The 21,521-nt window shown below is 37.1% G+C and overlaps 1 protein-coding gene across 2 annotated transcripts in view; it reads right to left on the bottom strand.

Annotated features, from left to right (window-relative positions):
- Window positions 1-21,521, bottom strand: part of LOC126278124 (low-density lipoprotein receptor-related protein 1) — a 688,899-nt gene that overhangs the window by 81,418 nt on the left and 585,960 nt on the right. For both annotated transcript variants that reach the window (XM_049978010.1, XM_049978009.1), the window contains 7 exons: window positions 19,166-19,383; window positions 9,539-9,733; window positions 6,201-6,403; window positions 4,012-4,173; window positions 3,263-3,415; window positions 2,975-3,099; window positions 2,739-2,882 (listed from right to left, as the gene is read on the bottom strand). In XM_049978010.1, coding sequence (XP_049833967.1) covers window positions 2,739-2,882; window positions 2,975-3,099; window positions 3,263-3,415; window positions 4,012-4,173; window positions 6,201-6,403; window positions 9,539-9,733; window positions 19,166-19,383 — 1,200 coding nt within the window. The remainder of the gene's footprint in view (window positions 1-2,738; window positions 2,883-2,974; window positions 3,100-3,262; window positions 3,416-4,011; window positions 4,174-6,200; window positions 6,404-9,538; window positions 9,734-19,165; window positions 19,384-21,521) is intronic.

The following is a 21,521-nucleotide window of genomic DNA, read 5'->3' as shown; positions in this document are numbered from 1 at the left end:
TTTCTACAGAATCCTAACTGATCTTCCCTGAGGTCGGCTTCTACCAGTTTTTCCATTCGTCTGTAAAGAATTCATTAATTTTTCTAGTAGAACAAGAAAGAAATGATAGATGGAAAGATTATTCAAGTAGAAAATGAATTACTGTCATTACCTGCCAGTGGGTATTGATTTAAATCAATGGGGAAAGTTGAAAATTTGTGCTGGACCGAGATTTCAACCTGGGTCTCCTGCTTACAAGGCAGATACACTGATCGCTACACCATTCGGACACCATAGCCATCTGGCCATTGCAACTGCATGGACTACCCTAGTGAGCCTCCCATCAGAATCAAATTCTCAGTCTATCCACATACTACTGATGCAGTGCCCCTTGTCCTGGTCCTCATTACTCATGGCGTTTCACTGATTTCCATCAGAGTTTGAGTGTGGAAATCAAACAACATGCAATTCCTGGCCATTGCAGTACATTAGAACAATAATAACCAGTTCTTAATGTTATATTATCAACGCAATTCTATAATTGAAGTGATCACTTGATCCTACATACTATGCGGTGTCAGTTCTTTCAGACATGTCCAAAAGAACAGACATCATATATATGGAAATATTATTGGTCAACAGATCATCTAATAGCTACCCTAAAATTTTCACTTATTATGATTTGCAATGGGTTTGAACAGATCTGGAAATTTTGAATAAATCTGGACATTCTGACATTCTTCAAAGTTCAGCCTGCATTGGATTATTTCCTCAATAAATTCGGGATACTTTACAAACCAAAACAACAGTTGCCTTTGGACATAGGGATGATTCCTTGGAGAGGATGCCTGAGGTTTTGAACATACAACCCTACAAAGATTACGATTTATGAGTTAGTTGTTACTTTAGCGTGCGAGAGGGAACAGACTATATCTGCAATATGGAGATTTATACCAGTGAAGGGTAGAAATAGGAAGAATCTGTTCTCATACAGTTCTTGGCCCTTATCTCGGTATGTGGCACCATATCTATCATGATAATTATTACAGCAGTTCCTCTATTGCAGAGTTACTACTGCAAAACAAACCCAAAATTTTGTGGTACTATTAGGATGAACAGAGGTTTATCACAAACTCTGAAAGCCAAAGCATCGAAGTGACACACTTTTCTGTAGAAAAGGTGACATTCTTCTCCTCATATGGAAAGACAAGCAGGATGTCAGAATTATATCAACAATTCATGATACTTCTGTCCCAAGCACAGAAAATAAAAAGAGAAAAACCAAAGGGAATCAATGAAATGGACAAAAAAATAATAACCTATGAACTGTTCAATTTGTTTAGAATTTACAAGTCCTTGAAACCAGAGAAAAAAAGAGTATATGTAGTTTCTCCTTTTGGAGGCAATATATGGGAGAGATGATAATGAAGACTCTCTGGACCCAGAGAGAGATTGGCCCAACCCACCAGCCCATCCCCTAGTGCAACAGGGAGAACACAACTTAAAGATCCAGCTGGAAGGCTCTCAGGTGACATGATGCACTATGAACCAGAGTCCATTTCAAACAACGGAAAAAAGAAATTTCCTACCAGTGCCTGTACAATTTCTGCTGCCTGTCGGGAAAGAAGTGATACGAGATATATTTGCAAATTTTGTATGGTTTTGCTTCACAGAGAGAAATGTTTACACAATACCATACATTAAAAAAGTACAAGAAACTTTTCTTTGTATATAGGCTCTAAGCCAAATAGATTATATGAAACAATAGTAGCTGCAAAGGATGAGGTCTTCTCAACAAATCAAACCAAAAGATTCAGTGATAATATCTGCAGACTGTTTCTGTGCCTGAATGCATTGCTATATGTATAGCAACTATACTAAATTTTATATCAAAGGAACAGGTCAACAAACAGACATTGCAGAAACAGTGTATTTTTGTGCATGTGATAAAAAGCATGTATTGTTATGAGCACTAATGTGATGGATTGTGACAATTATTTTTACATGCAGTTTACAATTACATCATGATTACAGTTTATAAATGTGTTACTCTTATGCATGCATTAAAAATTATTGTTTCATAATGTGGATATGTTCAAACACTGAAAGTTTAAAGTACAAATGATGCAAAGTTGATGAAATATAAATTTTTTTATGGTTGCAAGCAAAAACAAAACAGTTACAGTTAAGATGGCATAAGTCAATCCCTGAAAGCTGCAGAGGACTGAGCATGCCAGCTGCATGCAGCTGCCTTAACCAATAAAGTAATATTTGGAAGCCACATCTGTGGCAACTGGTCAAGTGTTGTCACAGCTCTTTAGATGACTACTGCTTTTGCCAGCAGCCGTTAGTGCTTGCAACTATACTGCAATCTCTCAGGTATGTTGTTATGCCATTTCTACTCAACCAAAAAAATACCATTTTGTATAGTCAAATGACTGTACCGAAAAGAGACAGATGACCTGCAAGACAGTTACATTGTGCAGACTGCATGGAAAACAAACAACGTGCAATTCCCCGCCACTGCAGTACATTAGAACAAAAATAACCAGTTCTTAATGTGTTAACTTATATTATCAATGCAATTCTATAACATTCAATTATTGGTTGCAAACTGCAACTGCTGGATTTTACCTTGAAAGTGATCAATAATTAAAAAAAAATTAAGAACTTTTCCATTTGGATGAAAGGAATCTGCTACCAAAGTTTCTAAATGTACTTTAGTACATTTTGTACTTAAATGCTGCAACAATACTTACGTCCCACTTGTGCATTTAAAGTAGGTTGGGTCACAGCTTCTTGAAAAATGTGTCAAACATGATTCTGGTTCATCTTCTCCTGAAGAGCAGTCCGTATCTCCATCACAGCGCCACGTATTTGGTATACAGCGTCCTGAATTGCACCTGTGCAAAGTAGGTTCTATTTTTTATTAACTCAGAAATCATAACAACATTTATAGCTAATAGGTTTGTTGTCATTAAACAATTTATGTCACCTGAAATGGTTGCTAGGACATACTCTATCCTTGCAATTAACTTTTTCATCTGAGTTGTCACCACAGTCATCATCTCCATCACAGACCCAGACTGATGGGATGCATTTTAAATTGCTGCAGAGAAACTGAAAAGTAATTTTGTATTACAGAAATATTTTCATATGAAACAGCTATTGAATGTTGCAAGCTTCCTGTATCAACAACACTACTGATTAATTATGAACATAGTTTCAACATGATTTGATGTACTCTTCAGCAAGCAGTTTGAGCCAACTGAGTTATGATTACCTGGTTATGTGGACATGTTTTTGGGGGGCAGTTCTGTTCATCTTCACCAGCTAGACAATCAGGATAGTCATCACATTTTCTTGTGAGTGGAATGCAGTGATCACTGACAGTTTCATTGCCTTTACATTTGAACTGGGTGCTTAAGCATGTGTACTGGAAGAAAACAAATCTCACAGTCACAGTAAGTGAAAACAACTTTAGTTTATAATTAACATAGTGCCCCTTTTAAATTAACTAACTTTCAAAAGGTATAGGGCAAAAAACAATAAAATGAGATCACTACCAAATAAATACAAAGTATATATATTACTGCAATACACTTCACAAATTTAGAGACACATGAAAAAACTAAAAATGAAATGAATTAATAAGTCACAACTTTTTCATAAATCAAATGCAAATGAGGCTTAAATTCCACACCTCTGTGATCAACCCCCCCCCCCCCCCCCCCTCCCCTTCCACCTCTGTTTCTCTCTCACTGACTGACACACACACACACACACACACACACACACATTCATTCTGCATTAAAACGCAGAGCAACATAGGTTTTTAAACTGGCTGTTATTCAGTCTGTTTCACTTTACATTATGTCTGAAATAGTTTGCAGTTCTATTTGTTACTCCATGCTTTAAGTTCAACAAAAACAGATTTTTACACGTAACAGAAAATGACAATTTTGTAAGGTGTAAATACATCTGTAAGTAGTTCATCAAGGGAAATATATGTCATTAAGTTTCGTAACTTACATTATTACAGTCTTTTTCATCTGAGTTGTCACCACAGTCATCTTCACCATTGCACAAATATGATGGATGAATACAGCGAGAATTGGCACACTGGTACTGCCCTGGACGACACGAAAACTTTGGGCAGCCTTTGGGTTCATCAGAGCTGTCACCACAGTCATCCTGCAAAGAAGAAATTTTAGAGAACCACAGTTTCAGATACCTTTGTCTTAAAATACAGTATTAACATAAAGAACATGAAAATTTCTGAATTTTTCTGTGACATAAAATGCAGTTTCTTTATACCATTTTTGTGTAACATCCTTACACACCATAATATTGTGTGCTGGTAAGTGCACTCCTCCAATCAAATATGTTTACCTTATGTCACTGATACATTTGTAACTGTTGGCTGAGCCTCCTAATTTGTAAGTCTGTATGTTTCTCTCCTTGCCTAATAAACCTTACATGAAATGTGTTGGGACTTGCAAGCCAGCATACTGTGTACTACTCTATATGTCTATGTTAAATTAATATGCATTAGTACACATATAGAATTACAAGACTGTGATATACTGTAAAGAGTTGCAGAACTGTAACAAATTAGAAACTGCATGAGCCACACTGATTCCTGTTTGTCTGTGCCTTCGATGAAAATGTAGGTAAATGTTTATGGCTGCAACCAGTCATATGAAATTATTAATTCAAATATTCTTATAGTTTGTAAGGGCATAGCTCTATGCATTTCGGATTTTTGCCCTCATCCAGTACCTTCTATGCTACAGTCTAACAGCACAAAATAAATCCTTTCCTATCCTTAACAGTATTATGAAAAGGATGAAGAGCGTTTGTGGACTTTCCACTGTTTGATCTTCCGTAACAATACTTGAAGTAGTAATCTGTTTGCCATTGCTGGTGCCTCTTCTTTGTTTAACAACTGCAGGGTAAATTCATCTCATGTTGCATATTCAGTATAACAAAAATGAAGTCACATTTTTCAGCAATGTCAGTAAAAGACGTCAGAAAAAGCATCTGTCACCACAAATCATGCGGTAGCAGTATCTGGTGTTGTAGCAATGGATCGTTTTTCATCTTGTGATGCGATGTAATAGCATGACACAAACTCTTTTCTATAACATCCATCACTTTTGCAGACTTAAGTATTACAACTTGTTTTTTGCAAACACGTCTTGTTTTACATATATCCACACTTTCCACACAGCACTGTTTTATATTTTGCTCCAAAGACACACACTTTCCTAAACTATGGTAATCAAAGACGTGATATCTGACAGTGTGAGTTAGGTCTTTTTTGGCGTTCTCTTAGAAACACACATTTCTGAGCAATAGAAAAATGTAAACACACAAATGCATTTAACAATATTTGAAGTCACAGTTTTTTTACTGATGTAGATTTTTGTTTACACAGAAAGGTCCTTAAAATTGCTGAAGAAATGACTGCTGCAGAAACTGACTGTTTCATTTACTATTTTCCATTTACAAGAATTATTAGGTACATATATTTCAAGTTCCTCTATCAGGTCTAATTTCTTCCCCCTTTATAATAATGTGAAGTGGCTGGAGGTCATTTATCAAAAGTAGGTGGATTATGTTTTGGATGTAGGTAGTTACTGAAAATTTGTGTGCTTTATCATGTCTGAAGCAGTCGACATGATCTAAGAAGACACCACCATTAAAATATGACTTCAGTCTCATTATCCTGAATTTGCAGCATCAGTTGAATGCATCCAGATGCTGTGAAACAAACAACAGACGTAAGCAACAGCAAATAGACAACTAAAATTAGGACTGATTTCATTTAATTTTATATTGTGGCATGTCAATTTGCTGTGTTAGATTTTAGCAAGTAAGTCCAAAAGCCAAGGTGCATATAGCTACAAACAAATTTCAAATTCAGGCAATGAAATTTTTTTATTAAATCGGAAATACACAACTCTATTTTAGTTCTCTTATCAAGAAGACATCCTTAGCAGTACTGGGGATCACTCAGTCATTCAGTCAATGATTCTCCACATAACAGGTATGCTGAGTTCTTAGTTATGGCTGAAATTGTTATTTTCTTTTTCTAATAGATTTTGTGGCATGTTGGGGTAACTATTACACTAATTTTACAAATTACTAAAGTGACTATGTGATGACATGGTTTTCCGTGGAGACCAAAGCCACACATACTCAAATATTTAACACACCTGTGTGTCACATCGCCACCAAAATGGAATACACTTGTATGTTGTGGCACATACAAACTGAGCTGATGTGCAATTGGCAATGCAACTATATCCATCCTCCGCAAGGACAAAATGTTCAGGGCAAGAACAGCGACGACCTCCATTTGGCGTCAATAAACAAAGGGTGCTGCATCCACCATTGTCTTCACATGGATTATGTTCTACTGCAATATTTCAAAATAAAATTAATAATATTTATATGAAGGCAACATCTATAGATTATCTAACATACACAATTTCATACATGAACTAATCAAAACTTTAAATTAAAAATTTAATATGTTTGTAGATAATAATTCATTTCTTTGGATCCTTTTAGTTTTCTTACTTTATCAGTTTTCCTTCCCCTTCAACCCTTCTGCCAGAAAAAGGAGCCACTGGCTCCAAAAGCTTGCACATTAACTTAACCTTTTGTTTTCCACTGTTGCTGTTTGATAAGTAGATATTTTTTGTTTATTGAATTACACCATATGTTCAAAAATTGATTATATTCATTGATATACATGCCTACCATGGAATTCACACATAAGTGCCAGGCTTAGGGTTCCTCAAACCACCTTCAGAATATATCTCTATCGTTCCACTCTCTAACTCTGCACTGGAAAACTGAACACTTAAATCTTTCTGTACTAGCTTTGATTTCTATTATTTTATTATGATGATCATTTCTCCATGTGTATATTTTGGGTACAATAACAGATTTTTGCATTCAGTCAATAAAGCTGGTGACTGAAACACTGTGAAAAGACCTTGCTGCAATGAAAAATGCCTCTGTTTTAATGATTACCAGCACAGCTCGCTTGTCGTATCCACAACACTTTTTTCCCTATTATGCAATAATACAAAACAAGCTGGCCTCCTTTGAACTTTTCTTATGTCTTCCGTCAATTGTGTCTGCTAAGGATCGCATACTACACAGCAACAGTCTAGAAGAGCATGGAGGAGAGTAGTGTAGGCAGTCTCTTAAATAGAACTATTGCAACTTCTACGTATTCTGCCAATAAAATGCTTTTCGAACACACTTTTCCTTATTCAGAGACAGTTGCCACTATTCGCAGCCAGCAAGTATCATCATTTTGCAATTGGTTTTGATGTTCTGTTAACTTTAATAGAGGATAAATGACACCATCAACTGCAGACAATCTAAGAGAGCTTCTCAGATTGTCCCCCAAATTGTATACAGATAAGGAACAGCAGAGGACCTACAACACTTCATTTGGGATTGCCAGATATCACTTTTGTTTTACTCAATGATTTTCCATTGACTACTATGTACTATGACCTTTCTGACAAGAAATCACAATTTCCTGTCAGAAAGGTCACAGTATGCAGCGTCTCTTGTGAGGAATAATGTCAAAAGCCGTCTGGAAATTTAGATATATGGAATCAATTTGAGATCCCATGCTGATAGCACTGATTACTTTGTGTGAAAAAAGAGCTACTTGTGTTTCACAAAAGTGATTTTTTCTGAATCTGTGCTGACACTGTGTCGACAGACCGCTACCTTGGAGTTGGCTCTTTATGTTGGAACACAGTACATGTTCCAAAAACCAACTGCAAATCAGTATCAGTGATATGGATCTGTAATTCATTGAATTACTCCTATTTCCTTGTGTGCTGGTGTGACCTACATAACTTTTCAGTCTTTTGGTATGAATCTTTCACTGAGTGAGCAATTGTCTATGATTGCTATGTATGGGACTATTGTATAAGTCTACTCTGAAAGGAAGTGCATTGGTATACTATATGGACTGAAAGACTTGCTTTTGTTAAGTGATTTAAGTTGCTTTGCTACAGCAAGGAACCATTTCTAAATTACTGGTGTTGGCAGCTGTCCTTGATTTGAATTCTGGAATATTTACTGCATCTCCTTTTGTGAAGGAATTCCAGAGAACTGTGTTTAATAAATCTACTTTAGTGGCAGTGTCATCAGTAATATTACCTTTGGTACTGCGCAATGAAGGTATTGATTGTGTCTTACCACTGGTGTTCTTGACAAGGAAGCAGAATCTCTTTGGATTTTTTGTAAGATTTCATGACAGAGTTTTATTGTGGAAGTTACTAAAAGCATCTTGCAATCCTATTGAGATAGCTAGCTTCGACCTGATTCCTAACTGAGAATTCATTAAACTTCTGATTGCTTCATGACAGGATATATTCTTCATACCTTCTTGCCCTTGTTCTGCTCTTGTATTCATATTATGAGGGATCATTTGGTTACTGTCCAGTGACTTAGATATTGGGTTACAGTCTTTCATATTGAATCTGTTGAGAATTTGCTCTAGATATTGTGTCAAGCCTATTGACAACCTTCTTTGCAGTTCCTATTAACTGGCATACACAAACAGTTAGTAGCTTCACCATTATCTTTGCATTAGAATTTTTCTCTTAGTCTGTTTTTGAAGATATCTTTCTCTTGTGGATTGTTACTGAATATTAGTATGCCATCCACATAAACAGGTACTATTACATTATTTGAAATCCAGGTTTTTGCAATAGGTACATGGTCAGCTGTTTGATGTTGTGAAGTTTGGATCCTACAGTAGAGAGAGTACTGTCCAGTGGCCACCATGCTTCAATCCGTATAATGCCTCTTTAAGTAAATTAACACCAGTAATATGAACATTTATTTGTGTGGCTTTTTTCAAGCACCTACAAAATATAAAATCCTACAAAATGGAAAACTATTTTTCAGTGGAAGATGCTTTACAACAGAGGCATTTTGGCATTACAAAAGTTTTACATGGTGGGACATTCATCTTTAGGTAAAATGACCACAAAAGCTAAATATATTTAGGGTCTTGTGAACAAAGACAAAAGAGAACCAAATAGATCCTGCAAAGAAACTCTACAAAATCATACAAAATAAAACATTTACATGAACTGAAATGCATAAGAGACTAAAGATGGTCACAATTAATGGGAGGGATATTGGTAAACTGAAGTTTATCTTCGAGGGAGTCTAACAACAAACTATTTGAATTGCTTGTTCTTGATAAAGCTGCATGTTGGATGTTTAATGGCAAATTTTACAAATGGGTGATAATCAGATGGCAGAAAATTAGGACTCTGATGAAATAAAAGATCTTTTTGTCATTTTCTTTTTTGTTTTTGCTTCAGTCTCCTATAAGAAGCTGTTACACAGTGTCTATTCTGAACACAACTAAAAAATTCCAACAAAGTTGTAATGTTTTTCATTCAGTTCAAATATACAAGAGCATCTTATATTTTTTCACAATTCAATTAATTTTCAGATTAACTTTTATAGTTAATACGGAAAGTAAAACAATTTTACTTACAAGGTTGCTGTCTGAATGGATGAAAAACATGAATGTCCATTGGTCGATGTATTAGTGTTTTCAATGTCTTTGTATCATTTCCAAAATATTTATGAGCACGTTCAACTGACTTTGTTTCCCAGTCTGTCCAATATAAGTAATCTTCAAATACAGTAATAGCAAATATATGATGTGGAAGGTTCTTGGAATTACTGTCTGAAAAAGAAATTAAGATACATGAGAAAAAATGACTTATTTTTTGTGAGGAGACAAGATTATTTTATTCCACAACAAAACAAATGGCACTAAAAGATTTATCTCATGTTTTTTGTACATACGTAATTTTAATAGTGTATACGCTTTAGAATTATAGATGTTATTGGTGTAATTAGTCCCTTTAAACTTCTGGTTTAAAATTTTGTATGTTATAATAGTCATCTTTACAGCTAACTATCAATGTTTTCTACATCTACATCTACATGGATCCTCTGCAAATCACATTTAAGTGCTTGGCATAGGGCTCATCAAACCACTTTCACAATCCTCTATTATTCCAATCTTGTATAGCATACCGAAAGAATGAACACCTATATCTTTCCGTGCGAGATCTGATTTCCATTATTTTATCGTGGTGATCATTCCTCCCTATGTAGGTTGGTGTCAACATAATATTTTCACATTCGGAGGAGGAAGTTGGTGATTGGAATTTTGTGAGAAGATTCTGTTGCAACAAAAAACGCCTTTCTTTTTATGATGTCCACCCCAAATCCTGTATCATTTCTGTAACACTTTCTCCCATATTTCACGATAATACAAAACATGCTGCCTTTCTTGGAACTTTTTCGATGTTCTATCGGATAGGTTGGTGTTGGTGGGAAGTATCCAGATAACCCGGACAGTGTAACACTGTGCCAAGATGTGCTGGCCGTGCACCAAAGCATGTTTAGCCACAGGGTGATCCTCATTACCAACAAACACTGTCTGCCTGTGTCCATTCATGCGAATGGACAGTTTGTTGCTGGTCATTCCCACATAGAAAGTGTCACAGTGTAGGCAGGTCAGTTGGTAAATCTGTGTTTGAGGGGATGAGGAAGTGGCTCTGGTTATTTGCTTCTGTATCATGTCGGGAGGGTAGTTGCGGGAAGCGAAAGCTGTTTTCAGGTTGTTGGTGTAATGGTTCAGGGATTCAGGACTGAGCAGATTCGTTTGGCACAAAGGCCAAGGCTGTAGGGAAGGGACCATTTGATATGGAATGGGTGGCAGCTGTCATAATGGAGGTACTGTTGCTTGTTGGTGGGTTTGATGTGGACGGATGTGTGAAGCTGGCCATTGGACAGATGGAGGTCAACATCAAGGAAAGTGGCATGGGATTTGGAGTAGGACCAGGTGAATCTGATGGAACCAAAGGAATTGAGGTTGGAGAGGAAATTCTGGAGTTGTTCTTCACTGTGAGTCCAGATCATGAAGGTTTCGTCAATAAATCTGTAGCAAACTTTGGGTTGGCAGTCTTGGGTAACCAAGAAGGCTTCCTCTAAGCGACCCATAAATAGGTTGGCATACGAGGGGGCCATCCTGGTACCCATGGCTGTTCCCTTTAATTGTTGGTATGTCTGGCCTTCAAAAGTGAAGAAGTTGTGGGTCAGGATGAAGCTGGCTAAGGTGACGAGGAAAGAGGTTTTAGGTAGGGTGGCAGGTGATCGGCGTGAAAGGAAGTGCTCCATTGCAGCGAGGCCCTGGACGTGCGGGATATTTGTGTATAGGGAAGTGGCATCAATGGTTACAAGGATGGTTTCCAGGGGTAACAGACTGGGTAAGGATCCCAGACATTCGAGAAAGTGGTTGGTGTCTTTGATGAAGGATTGAAGGATGGGAGACTGCGTGTAATGGGTCGAAGGTGTTGATCTACGTAGGCAGAGATACGTTCTGTAGGGGCTTGGTAACCAGCTACAATGGGGCGTCCAGGAAGTTTGGGTTTGTGAATTTTAGGAAGTAGGTAGAAGGTAGGAATGCGAGGTGTTGGTGGGGTCAGGAGTTTGATGGAGTCAGGTGAAAGGTTTTGTAGGGGGCCTAAGGTTCTGAGGATTCCTTGAAGCTCCGCCTGGACATCAGGAATGGGATTACCTTGGCAAACTTTGTATGTAGAGTTGTCTGAAAGCTGAGGCAGTCCCTCAGCCGGGAGCGGAAAGACTTACCGTAGGGGGAAAAAAGGACAGGTGTACACTCGCACACACACACATATCCATCCGCACATACACAGTCACAAGCAGACATTTGTAAAGGCAAAGAGTTCGGGCAGAGATGTCAGTCAGATATATATAACGCTTCTGCAATTTTAGAGTTATATCTGATCAGATATCTACCTGTAAAGAAATTTATTCATTTTCTTGATTTGTTTCCCCTGTCTCATTTTTTTACTATAATCCAAATAGTTGTCACCTTGTTGCTAGCAGAGTTTTTTTTCTTTTTAAGTACACACATTTTGAAGCTCTAATGACTTAGCTTGGAAGTTCACAGTATAGTTAGTAATGTGATTGGATCTTCTCACCATTCATGTCCATATATGCCAAGTTGAGTCTTCTCTTAATTTTGCACAATATTCTGATCCCATTTGTAACCCAGGATTTAGGTGCTTTTAATGCCCTGCCACCAATTAATGTCTTCAGAAAACAGTTTTCAAGTAGCCTATGACTAGAACTTTCAAGTAGTAATATTAACGATGTAGGAGAAGACAGATTGCTATTTACTGTGAAGAAGACAGTGCTCTGATACCCATGACAGATCTTTCACAAACCCCACAGAAATTCTCGTCGTATCTAAAGGCTGTTAGTGGCACCACAGTTATGGTCCAGCCCCTGGTGAATGAGACAGAAACTGAAAGTGGGAGTGGTAAAGCAAAAGCTGAAATGCTAAACTCCATTTTTTAAATGTTCCTTTATAAAGGAAACCCCAAGAGAAATGCCCCAAATTAATCCTCAAACCACTGAAAAGATGAATGAAATAAGTATTAGTGTCAGTGGTGTTGAGAAACAGCTGGTGTTGAGAAACAGCTAAAATCACCAAAAATGAACAAAGCTTCAGGTCCCGATGGAATCTCTGTCAGATTCTGTACTGAATTTGGGGCTGTGGTCATCACTCTTCTCTATAATCTATCGTAGATTCCTTAATGAAAGGCCATGTCCAGTTCTTGGAAAAAGGCACAGGTCACACCCGTCTACAAGAAGGGTAGTAGAGGTGATAGACAAAACTACCGTCCAGTATCCTTTACATTGATTTGTTGCAGACTTTTAAAATATATTCTGAACTCCAACATAATGAGGTATTTTGAAAAGAATAACCTCCTCAATGTCAACCAACAAGTATTTCGGAAACACTGATTGTGTGAAACCCAACTCACATTTTTCTCGCATGACATATTGAAAGCCCTGGATCAAAGAACCAGGTAGGCACAGTATTTCTCGATTTCGGAAAAGCATTTGACTCAATAATGCACCTACACTTATTGTCAAAAGTGCAAAATACGGGGAATAAAGTGAAATTTGTGACTGGATCGTGGACTTTTTGGTAGGGAGGACACAACCTGTTATCTGAGATGAAGAGTCATCATTAGATGTAGAAGTAACGTTGGGCATGCCCCAGGAAAGTGTGTCAGGGCCCTTCCTGTTCATATTGTGTATGGATGACCTCGCAGACAATGTTAATAGTAAAGTCAGGCATTTTGCAGATGATGCAGTTATCTATAACAAAGTATTGTCTGAAAGAAGCTGCATATTCAATCAGATATTGATAACATTTCAAAAGGATGCAGAGATTGGCAACTAGCTCTAAATGTTCAAAAATGTTAAAGTTAGCACTTCACAGAATGAAAAAATGTAGAATTCTATGACTACAATATCAGTGAGTCACTGCTGGAATCAGTCAACTCATACAAATACCTGGGTGTAACACTTTGTAGGGATATGAAATGGCATAGTCACATAGGTTCAGTTGTGGGTAAAGCAGGTGGTAGACTTCGGTTTATTGCTCGAATACTGGAGAAGTGTGATCAGTCTACAAAGGAGTTTGCTTACAAATCAGTTGTGCGACCCATCCTAGAATGTTGTTCAAGAATGTGGGACCTGTACTGGATAGGACTGATAGGAGACATTGAATGTATACAGAGAAGGACAGTACGAATGATCACAGGTTTGTTTGATCCATAGGAGAGTGTCACAGAGATACTGAAGGAACTGAACTGGAAGACACTTGAAGAGAGATGTGAGCTATTCCAAGAAAGTTTATTAACAAAGTTTCAAGAACTGGCTTTAAATTATTGCTTTAGAAAAATACTACAACCCCTTACATTTTACTCACATAGGGATCATGAGAATAAGATTAGAATAATTACTGCATGCACAGAGACATTCAAACAAGCATTCTTCCCATGCTCCATACGTGAACGCAACAGGAAGAAACCCTTATAATTGGTACAATGGGGTGTACCGTCTGCCATGCACTTCATAGTGGTTTGTAGACTACTTGTGTAGATGTAGACTTCTTGCACATTGTATGAGGGGAGCTAGATTATATGAAACATAGCTGTAGAATAGGTATGGTCTAAAATTTTAAACTTGAACCTCCACTTAATATTACCTCATTCTGCTTGGGAGTCAATAATACACTAAGTAGCTTCATATATAGCCCAAAATTAGCAGATTGACCCCTGTGTAATGTGATTATTAACTTTGCATGAAAATGCTGAACACTGCAAAATCTATGAGTATCAATGTACTGTATTCACATTTACATCCCTTCCTAGTGTAAGTGACAACACTTCCTTTCTCCAAGCCTGACCTGCAGTAAACGGATGCTAAATCACATCCATCCATAATTAGTATTCCTGTATCTACTGCTGATTTATTTTTAGAAACACATATTGTAGCTGCATGATTCATAGGCTGCAGTTCATCTACACGAGTGGCAGTGCCCCCTTTAAACATACTCCTATCAACCCACCAATTGCACTTGCCCACTCCTGTTCAAATGTAAGCCATGGCTTGTAAATATCCACTTGGTCATAGCATCAATAGAAATTAAACTTATGTTTGATCTGGCAGCTGACAGATGCAGTTGATAACTCCATGTTTACCTGACTCACAGTGCTTTAACACTTTGGTGACGAGTGGCATAGGAGCTATGTGGCATGGATTATACACACAACATGTGATTTGATGTACATTGGCTGCTTCTCAGCTCTGTAAATGTACTTCCAACATTTATACTACTTCTGTTGCCTGTATAAAGATACTTCATGACGCTTCTATTACACACACACACAAACAAACACACATACGCATGAAGAGAGAAAGAGAGAGAGAGAGAGAGAGAGAGAGAGAGAGAGAGAGAGAAACTCAGATGACATAGTTTTTCACATCTACTGGCAGAAAAGGAATACATACACTATCGGATGTTACTTGTTTTGTGGAGTTCACATTCTGCTTCGTTGCCATATGCCATACAAGGGGTTACACAGAGTGCAAATGACAGTTCTTGTTTTCTACACACCTCACATCTATTTTCAAGATGGGCTTACAGTACTGTATTGAAAAATAGGAAAGGGCTAGCTAAAGATCTAACTGCTCAGAAGCTGGATAAAAATGAACTTTCATTCCGCAGATGAGACCATTTGCTGTTTGTGAAATGGGAAGATTCTAAGAGTGTATTTCTTCTGAGGACGAAACAAAAATGAAACCTACTTGTACTTTGGATTATAATAAAAACAAGGCTGATGAGGGCCACATTTACCCGCTAATAGGCTACTATCGGTCTGAGAGGAAACAAACATAGTGGTGGAAGAAAGCTTTTTTTCAGATTTTCATGATGTTGATTGCAAATTCGTATGTTTTATATAAAAAGTCCAAGCCTACTAGCAAACATTTTGTTGAATTTGTCACTGAAATGGCAGTGGCTCTGATGAACAAAGACACTTGGTTGAATGAGTTTGCACTCAATATAGTTCTTCTGTAAACTGAATCTGAAAAATATTCTTAAATTTTTTCAGCTACAGAAATATCAAAATGCCCTCTGAGGAGAAATAACGTTTATGTAGAACAAACCAAGGCAAACTAGGGAAAATGACAAGAAAAGATACCAGGCACTATTGTGAAGAATGTGACATAAGACTTTGTTTTCCAAATTAAGACGAAATTCTTCACACTAAAGCAAATATTTAACTAAGTAATTTTCAGTAAGAAATTACAATTTTCCAACAGTATTGTTTATAGTACCAACCCATTTTTATTCTACATTGATTTAGCAAATGAAACATAACAAGTTTTTGTTGTAGCGAAAATAAAACATTTTCATTTCCATGTAAAAACATGGTCACTGACATATTTCTGTGTTTCTTCTTCACATGCATGGGAAAAAGGCCACTCTTCCAAATGAAATAAACTGACTTTAATCCTGTGCAGTAGAACTTACAACAGAAAACTCAGAAAAACTATGAAAAACCACAGTCTCCACCATATGAGCTACAACCTAGTTGCCCAACTCTCAAAGTGTTAACTGATGACTCTATGAGAAATGCACTTTCTCCTGAGTGAAAATACACTTTTTCCTTGTTAAGTGCAGTGGTGGATACATATGGGGGTGTGCATCCCTCCCTTGTGAGGCCGCCCACATTGCCCCCACTGCTCATGTGCAACTCAACTGGATATGTGCATAAGCCTACCAGCAACTACTCAAACGAACCAAATGAAACCATTGTGACGTCACACCCATTGGAAGCAGTTTCTTGTTATGAAGTATTGCAATGTCTTTGTCCTAAAGCTTTTGACACATTTTGCTGTTGGCAGATGCTTGTGTGTGAACTGTGTTTTGTTACTGTAAATGGCACATTTCCTTTGCAACTTAGGTTCTATTTTGTTTTCCTTGTTTATGTTTTATTGCTGCAGTAGCAGGCTAAAGTAAAATTCTTTGTTAGAGTATCAGTTCTTACCAGCCAAAACTACAAGAATTTAACTGAAAACTAAAACAACAAAAAGTTCCCCAAATTTTAAAAATTCCCATGTTTTTCCCAGTTTTCTGCCAGATGAAAAGATTCCCGGGTTTTTCCAGGATTTTCCAATTGTATATGAGCATATACACCCTGTATCAGTTCCATGCAGGTTGTGAGGACAAGGTTAGATTAATTACAGCACAGAGGCATTTAAACAATCATTCTTCCCATGCTCCATGTGTGAATGGAAAGGAAAAAACCCTAATAACTGGTAAAGTGGAACATAACCACTTCACAGTGGTTTGCAGAGTACATATGTATATGTAGGTGTAACAACTGATGTACACCTCTTCCACAGCTATTACCTAACAGTAGGACTTTCCTCCTGTTTCCCAGTTTTTCTGAAAGCACTGGTTTCCCACTGAAAGTCGGCTGTGAATTAGCTACACTTCATCTACAGGGAACTCTTCCTTAGTTAATGGATAGAGTGGGCCTACGTTACTTTTTGTGCCAGTGACAAAGGTGTCTGGTAATGTTCTTTTCCTGTGGTCCCTGTTCCCTGCTACCACTTCCCATTACCCTTCACCATCCTTAACCTTTCCAATTCCTTTCTAGCACTTTTAAGTTCTGCCTTAAGAGCTTTAATTTTTCCTTCTTTTCCAGCTGTTTTCCTGTCTTGTACATGGACTCTCTAATACCTGGCAAACTTATGTCACCACTTCCCAGACCACTACATTCTCCCAATGAAGCCATCTATCACCACAGCTGCACTGTAACCTAGAAGTAACTTTTCTATGGCAACTAAGGCACTTCACAGTCATGTCTGTTTACGGACAGAACTGAACCTGGGCCATCTAAAAAAAAGTAAACTGTTAAACACTATGGTTATAAACATAAGCAATTTAGTATCTTACATGTACAGTTACCCAGTCACAAGATGAATAAAATGTGGGATAAGGAAATTGATCAGTCTCTGAGCAGTGTAAAATTAGGCCTAGAGATGTGTATAGTACAGATGAAATTTAAAAGATATTTTAAAAAATACACCTCAGAGGAAGAAATCTTTGATCACTCCTGAAAAATGTTGGTGGATGCCGCCACAACTAATTTCTGCTGTCTAATATATGTAGCACTACACAGGCATGCTTTGTAGGCACAAAGATATATACTGGCGCCAAAACCTCTGCGTCAGCAAATAAATTTAAAAAAAAAGGAGGAAGATGAGCTTATTTCTCCGCCCCGAGTTGGACCACTGCATTTTCATACATTATCCAAGGAAGTAAATACAAATTCCGTATTGTTCATCTTCAAATGTAGCAGCATTTCAATGTACTATAAAATCCGACTGGCGAGACTGTTTGGGATGTTTGTCAATATGGGCAACTCTACGTTCTGAATTTGTTCCTACCTGTGAGAAGAGATGGTTACTAATAGCAACTTTTATGAATTGTGAATCACATGCAGTATTCTCTTCACCATAAGAATAATATGGATATCAACATTTTGCCATGTAATGTTTCCTGTTTGCTGCTACCTCATTTAAATCCTGTCTGCCTAATAAACTACGAAACTAGAGTGAGACAACAGCAAACGCGGAAGAATATACATATCATGTCATGTTTATATTTGTATTATTCTTATGCCTAATAGTGATACAGTCAGAAATGAAGCACGGCAATTGACTAGATTTTTAAATCTAAGATGACTAATTTCTGTGCAAAATGTAATGTAATAAATAGGCGCCTGCAAAGATTATCAAACGGAGAAAATTTTTCGCTAAACTCTCATTCAGAACATCATCTATCATACGCAGTCTATTATTTGATTCTTGTTGATCACTATCAAAGAAAGCAGCAGTGTAAGTAACAAAAAATAGTAGTCTCTTGCCATTGTTTCGCTAATGAGACAATTCCTCTTTCTTTCTTTCTTTCTTTTAAATTGTAAGCGGCGGTAGCGTGCACAAAAGCAAGCCATGCCACTAGCGGTGACAGGCCGTAAACATGCACAATCAGAATGCAACAAACAATGCATGACACAGTACAGTAATGCAGTTTAAACTTAGAGTGACATAAACACCTATAACAAAGAAAACGGCGCTTATCAGATCGAAGAAAAATAAGCAACCAATTCAAACCAGATGAAGCACGTGAAAAAGGAAGGGTACTCGTATAAATACAGACGGAGCGCCTGATGCAAAGCAATGGCTACCTGGTAAAGCATAACTGCTAATCTTACGACTCGAACCAAACTCCTGTAGCTGTATCGTCATTCATTCGACCTAAATTGTGTCTCATATTACAATGGACCAACTTTGTTTCGATTTGGAGATGCTGCCAAAAACTTTTATCTCTCCTTGAATTTCGTGTCTCAAATTTCAGGTGTGGCTTAGATTCGGGAAAATTTTTTTCCTTGATTTCGAGTCTCATTTTTCAGGTGCGGCTTAGATTTGAGTGTGGCTTAGATTCGAGTAAATACGGTATGTATAGAAAGCCAAATCTCTTTACATATTACACTTATTAAAAATTCATTTTTAGTGCAGATAAAATCACAGTGCAGACAGTCAAAGGTATCAAATTTCACATAATCATTATTGCTATAACTAAAAAGAAAAGATATGAATGACAGATGAACAAGTTTTTCACAAAAGTGTTTTCTAAGACACAGAAACTTACTGCGACTTATTATAACTCTTCTTTTGTTTCCATTCAGATCTGATACTGCTATATAATCCTCTCTAGCATCAGCCCAGAACAATTCATCTGTTTCAAACGAGATTGTTATAGCATTTGGCCATCCAAGAGAATCATTTATTAAAACACGTGGAGATGAGCCATCCATTCCTGCCTTCCCAATGTGTCTTTGGTCACCCCAGTCAGTCCAATACATATATCTGGGAAAAGAATTTAACTCATTGAGGCTGCAGAACATCAGCACAAAAAATCTTTATACATCATCTTTAACATAATGGAGCACCTTTTTACTCCATCCTCATCATCAGGTACAAATGCATTCAATACTTACTAAATATCACTGTTCTCCAAATGTATGTTTCTACATTTTGTATGGTTACAGATTGTGGATAACAATAGTAAGTGCATGGTGAGGACAAAAATAGTTTTTGTAGTTACAAATTATAGATAAAATCCTTAATAGCATTCGGAAGGTCCATGTTGAAGACAGAAATAGTTTTCAAACAATGGAAAGTCCAAGTAGGAATATCAACAGTATGAAAAGACTTTTGGCCAGAGCTTTCTTCAAAAAAGAAAACATACACACATTCACACAAGCAAGACACATCACGCACACATGATTGCTACCTCTAGCTGCTCTGGCCAAATTCCTATTGTATATTAATGACTTGGCAGACAACATTAATAGTGACCTTAGCCTTTTTGCAGATGATGCAGTTGTCTATAATAAGGTACCAACTTAAAAGATGCATAAATACCCATTCAGATCCTGGTATGATTTCATAGTGGACCAAAAATTGGTAACTTCCTTTAAATGTACAGAAATATAAAATTTTGTGCTTCACAAAAAGCAGGAAAGCAGTATCCTATGGACTATAACATCAGTGAGTCAGAGGTAGAAGAGGTCAACTCAAACAAATACTTGTGTGTTACAATTTGTACAGGTGTTAAATATAATGACCACAGAGGTACATCTGCAGGGTAAGCATGTAGCAGATTTCAGTTAATTGACATGATACTGGGAGAAAACAAACAGTCTATAAAGTAAATTGCTTACAAAACACTTCTACATCCCATAATAGAATACTGCTCTTATGCATGGGATCCACATCAAATAGGAATAACAGGGAGTACTGAATGTATATAAAGAAGTGCAGCAAAAATGGTCACAGGTTTGTTTGACTCTGAGAGAGCATCAAGCAAATGTTGAAAGACCTGAACTGACTGACTCTTGGAGAGAGGCACCAGTTATCCCACATGTAAACTTACTATAAAAGTTTAACAAACCTGTTTTGAGTGAAGAATCTACGCAATCTTAACAAGTAGTACCATGCCAAGTACCCTCTACCATGTTGTTCACAGTTACTTGTAGAGTATTTATGTAAAAGTAGAAAGCTGCAAGAAATTAATTTCTCTCATCTGTACGGCCAGTGCATGTTATCAGGTTCCAAAAATTCTGCTATTTTACAGCAGACTTTCTAGCTAAAATCACCTGTTTTTAGGACAAACAAACTTGAGGCAGTGAAGTTCACTGTGCATCAGATGAGCTGTCAGGTCCAACAGTGCTATAGGTAGTCAATGTTGGGTGGTTGTATGAGACAGCCACTGAATGAGATCCTACAAAAGTAGTGCCAGATGGTATATTTACAAGTGATCTGATAATGCTCCTCACCACACCAAATCTTCCTGACAAAAAATGACCATTTGTAAACAGGTTAACTCTATAGGGGAATAAACATAGCATCTTACAAATTGTGCCATGTATCTGGGCCAATTTATGTAACGATTGTTTGGATCTAAATTCTACAGCACTTGACACGCCTTGTAGTTTTTCTTAATTGAGTATTAGTGGTTAATCACTTGGCCTTGTATTCATTACTGGTCCCAAATGGAAATTTTATGGGGAATAGATCTTTCATTATTATTGTGTATTGATTATGCTCATGAAAGACATAAACAATTAGAAGTAATGTTAATACTTGTGTGCAGGGTTGCCAACACTTGCAAATACAGTATTTGAAGTACCAACTGAATGAATACCACATTCAAAGATGCCATATAGCTATACCAATATTTTACTTATCAACACTGGGAAATGTTTATGGATGAATCAGTTATTGAAAATCAGCGGCATTAATGGTGTTTACATATGGACATCATAGCACAAGTACTTCTTAATTGTTAAATTTTTACTATGACATCTGTATGTAAACATTTAATTCTGCATATTTTTATGTCAGACATTTGACAATAAGTTTATCCCAGACGATGTTCAGGTGTCGAGAAAATAAAATATTGATGCAGATGTACTGTGTCTGTGAATATTACGTAAGTCAAG

The sequence above is a fragment of the Schistocerca gregaria genome, chromosome 6, assembly GCF_023897955.1.
Source record: "Schistocerca gregaria isolate iqSchGreg1 chromosome 6, iqSchGreg1.2, whole genome shotgun sequence".
NCBI lineage: Eukaryota > Metazoa > Arthropoda > Insecta > Orthoptera > Acrididae > Schistocerca > Schistocerca gregaria.
This window is presented reverse-complemented; position numbering and strand designations above follow the sequence as displayed.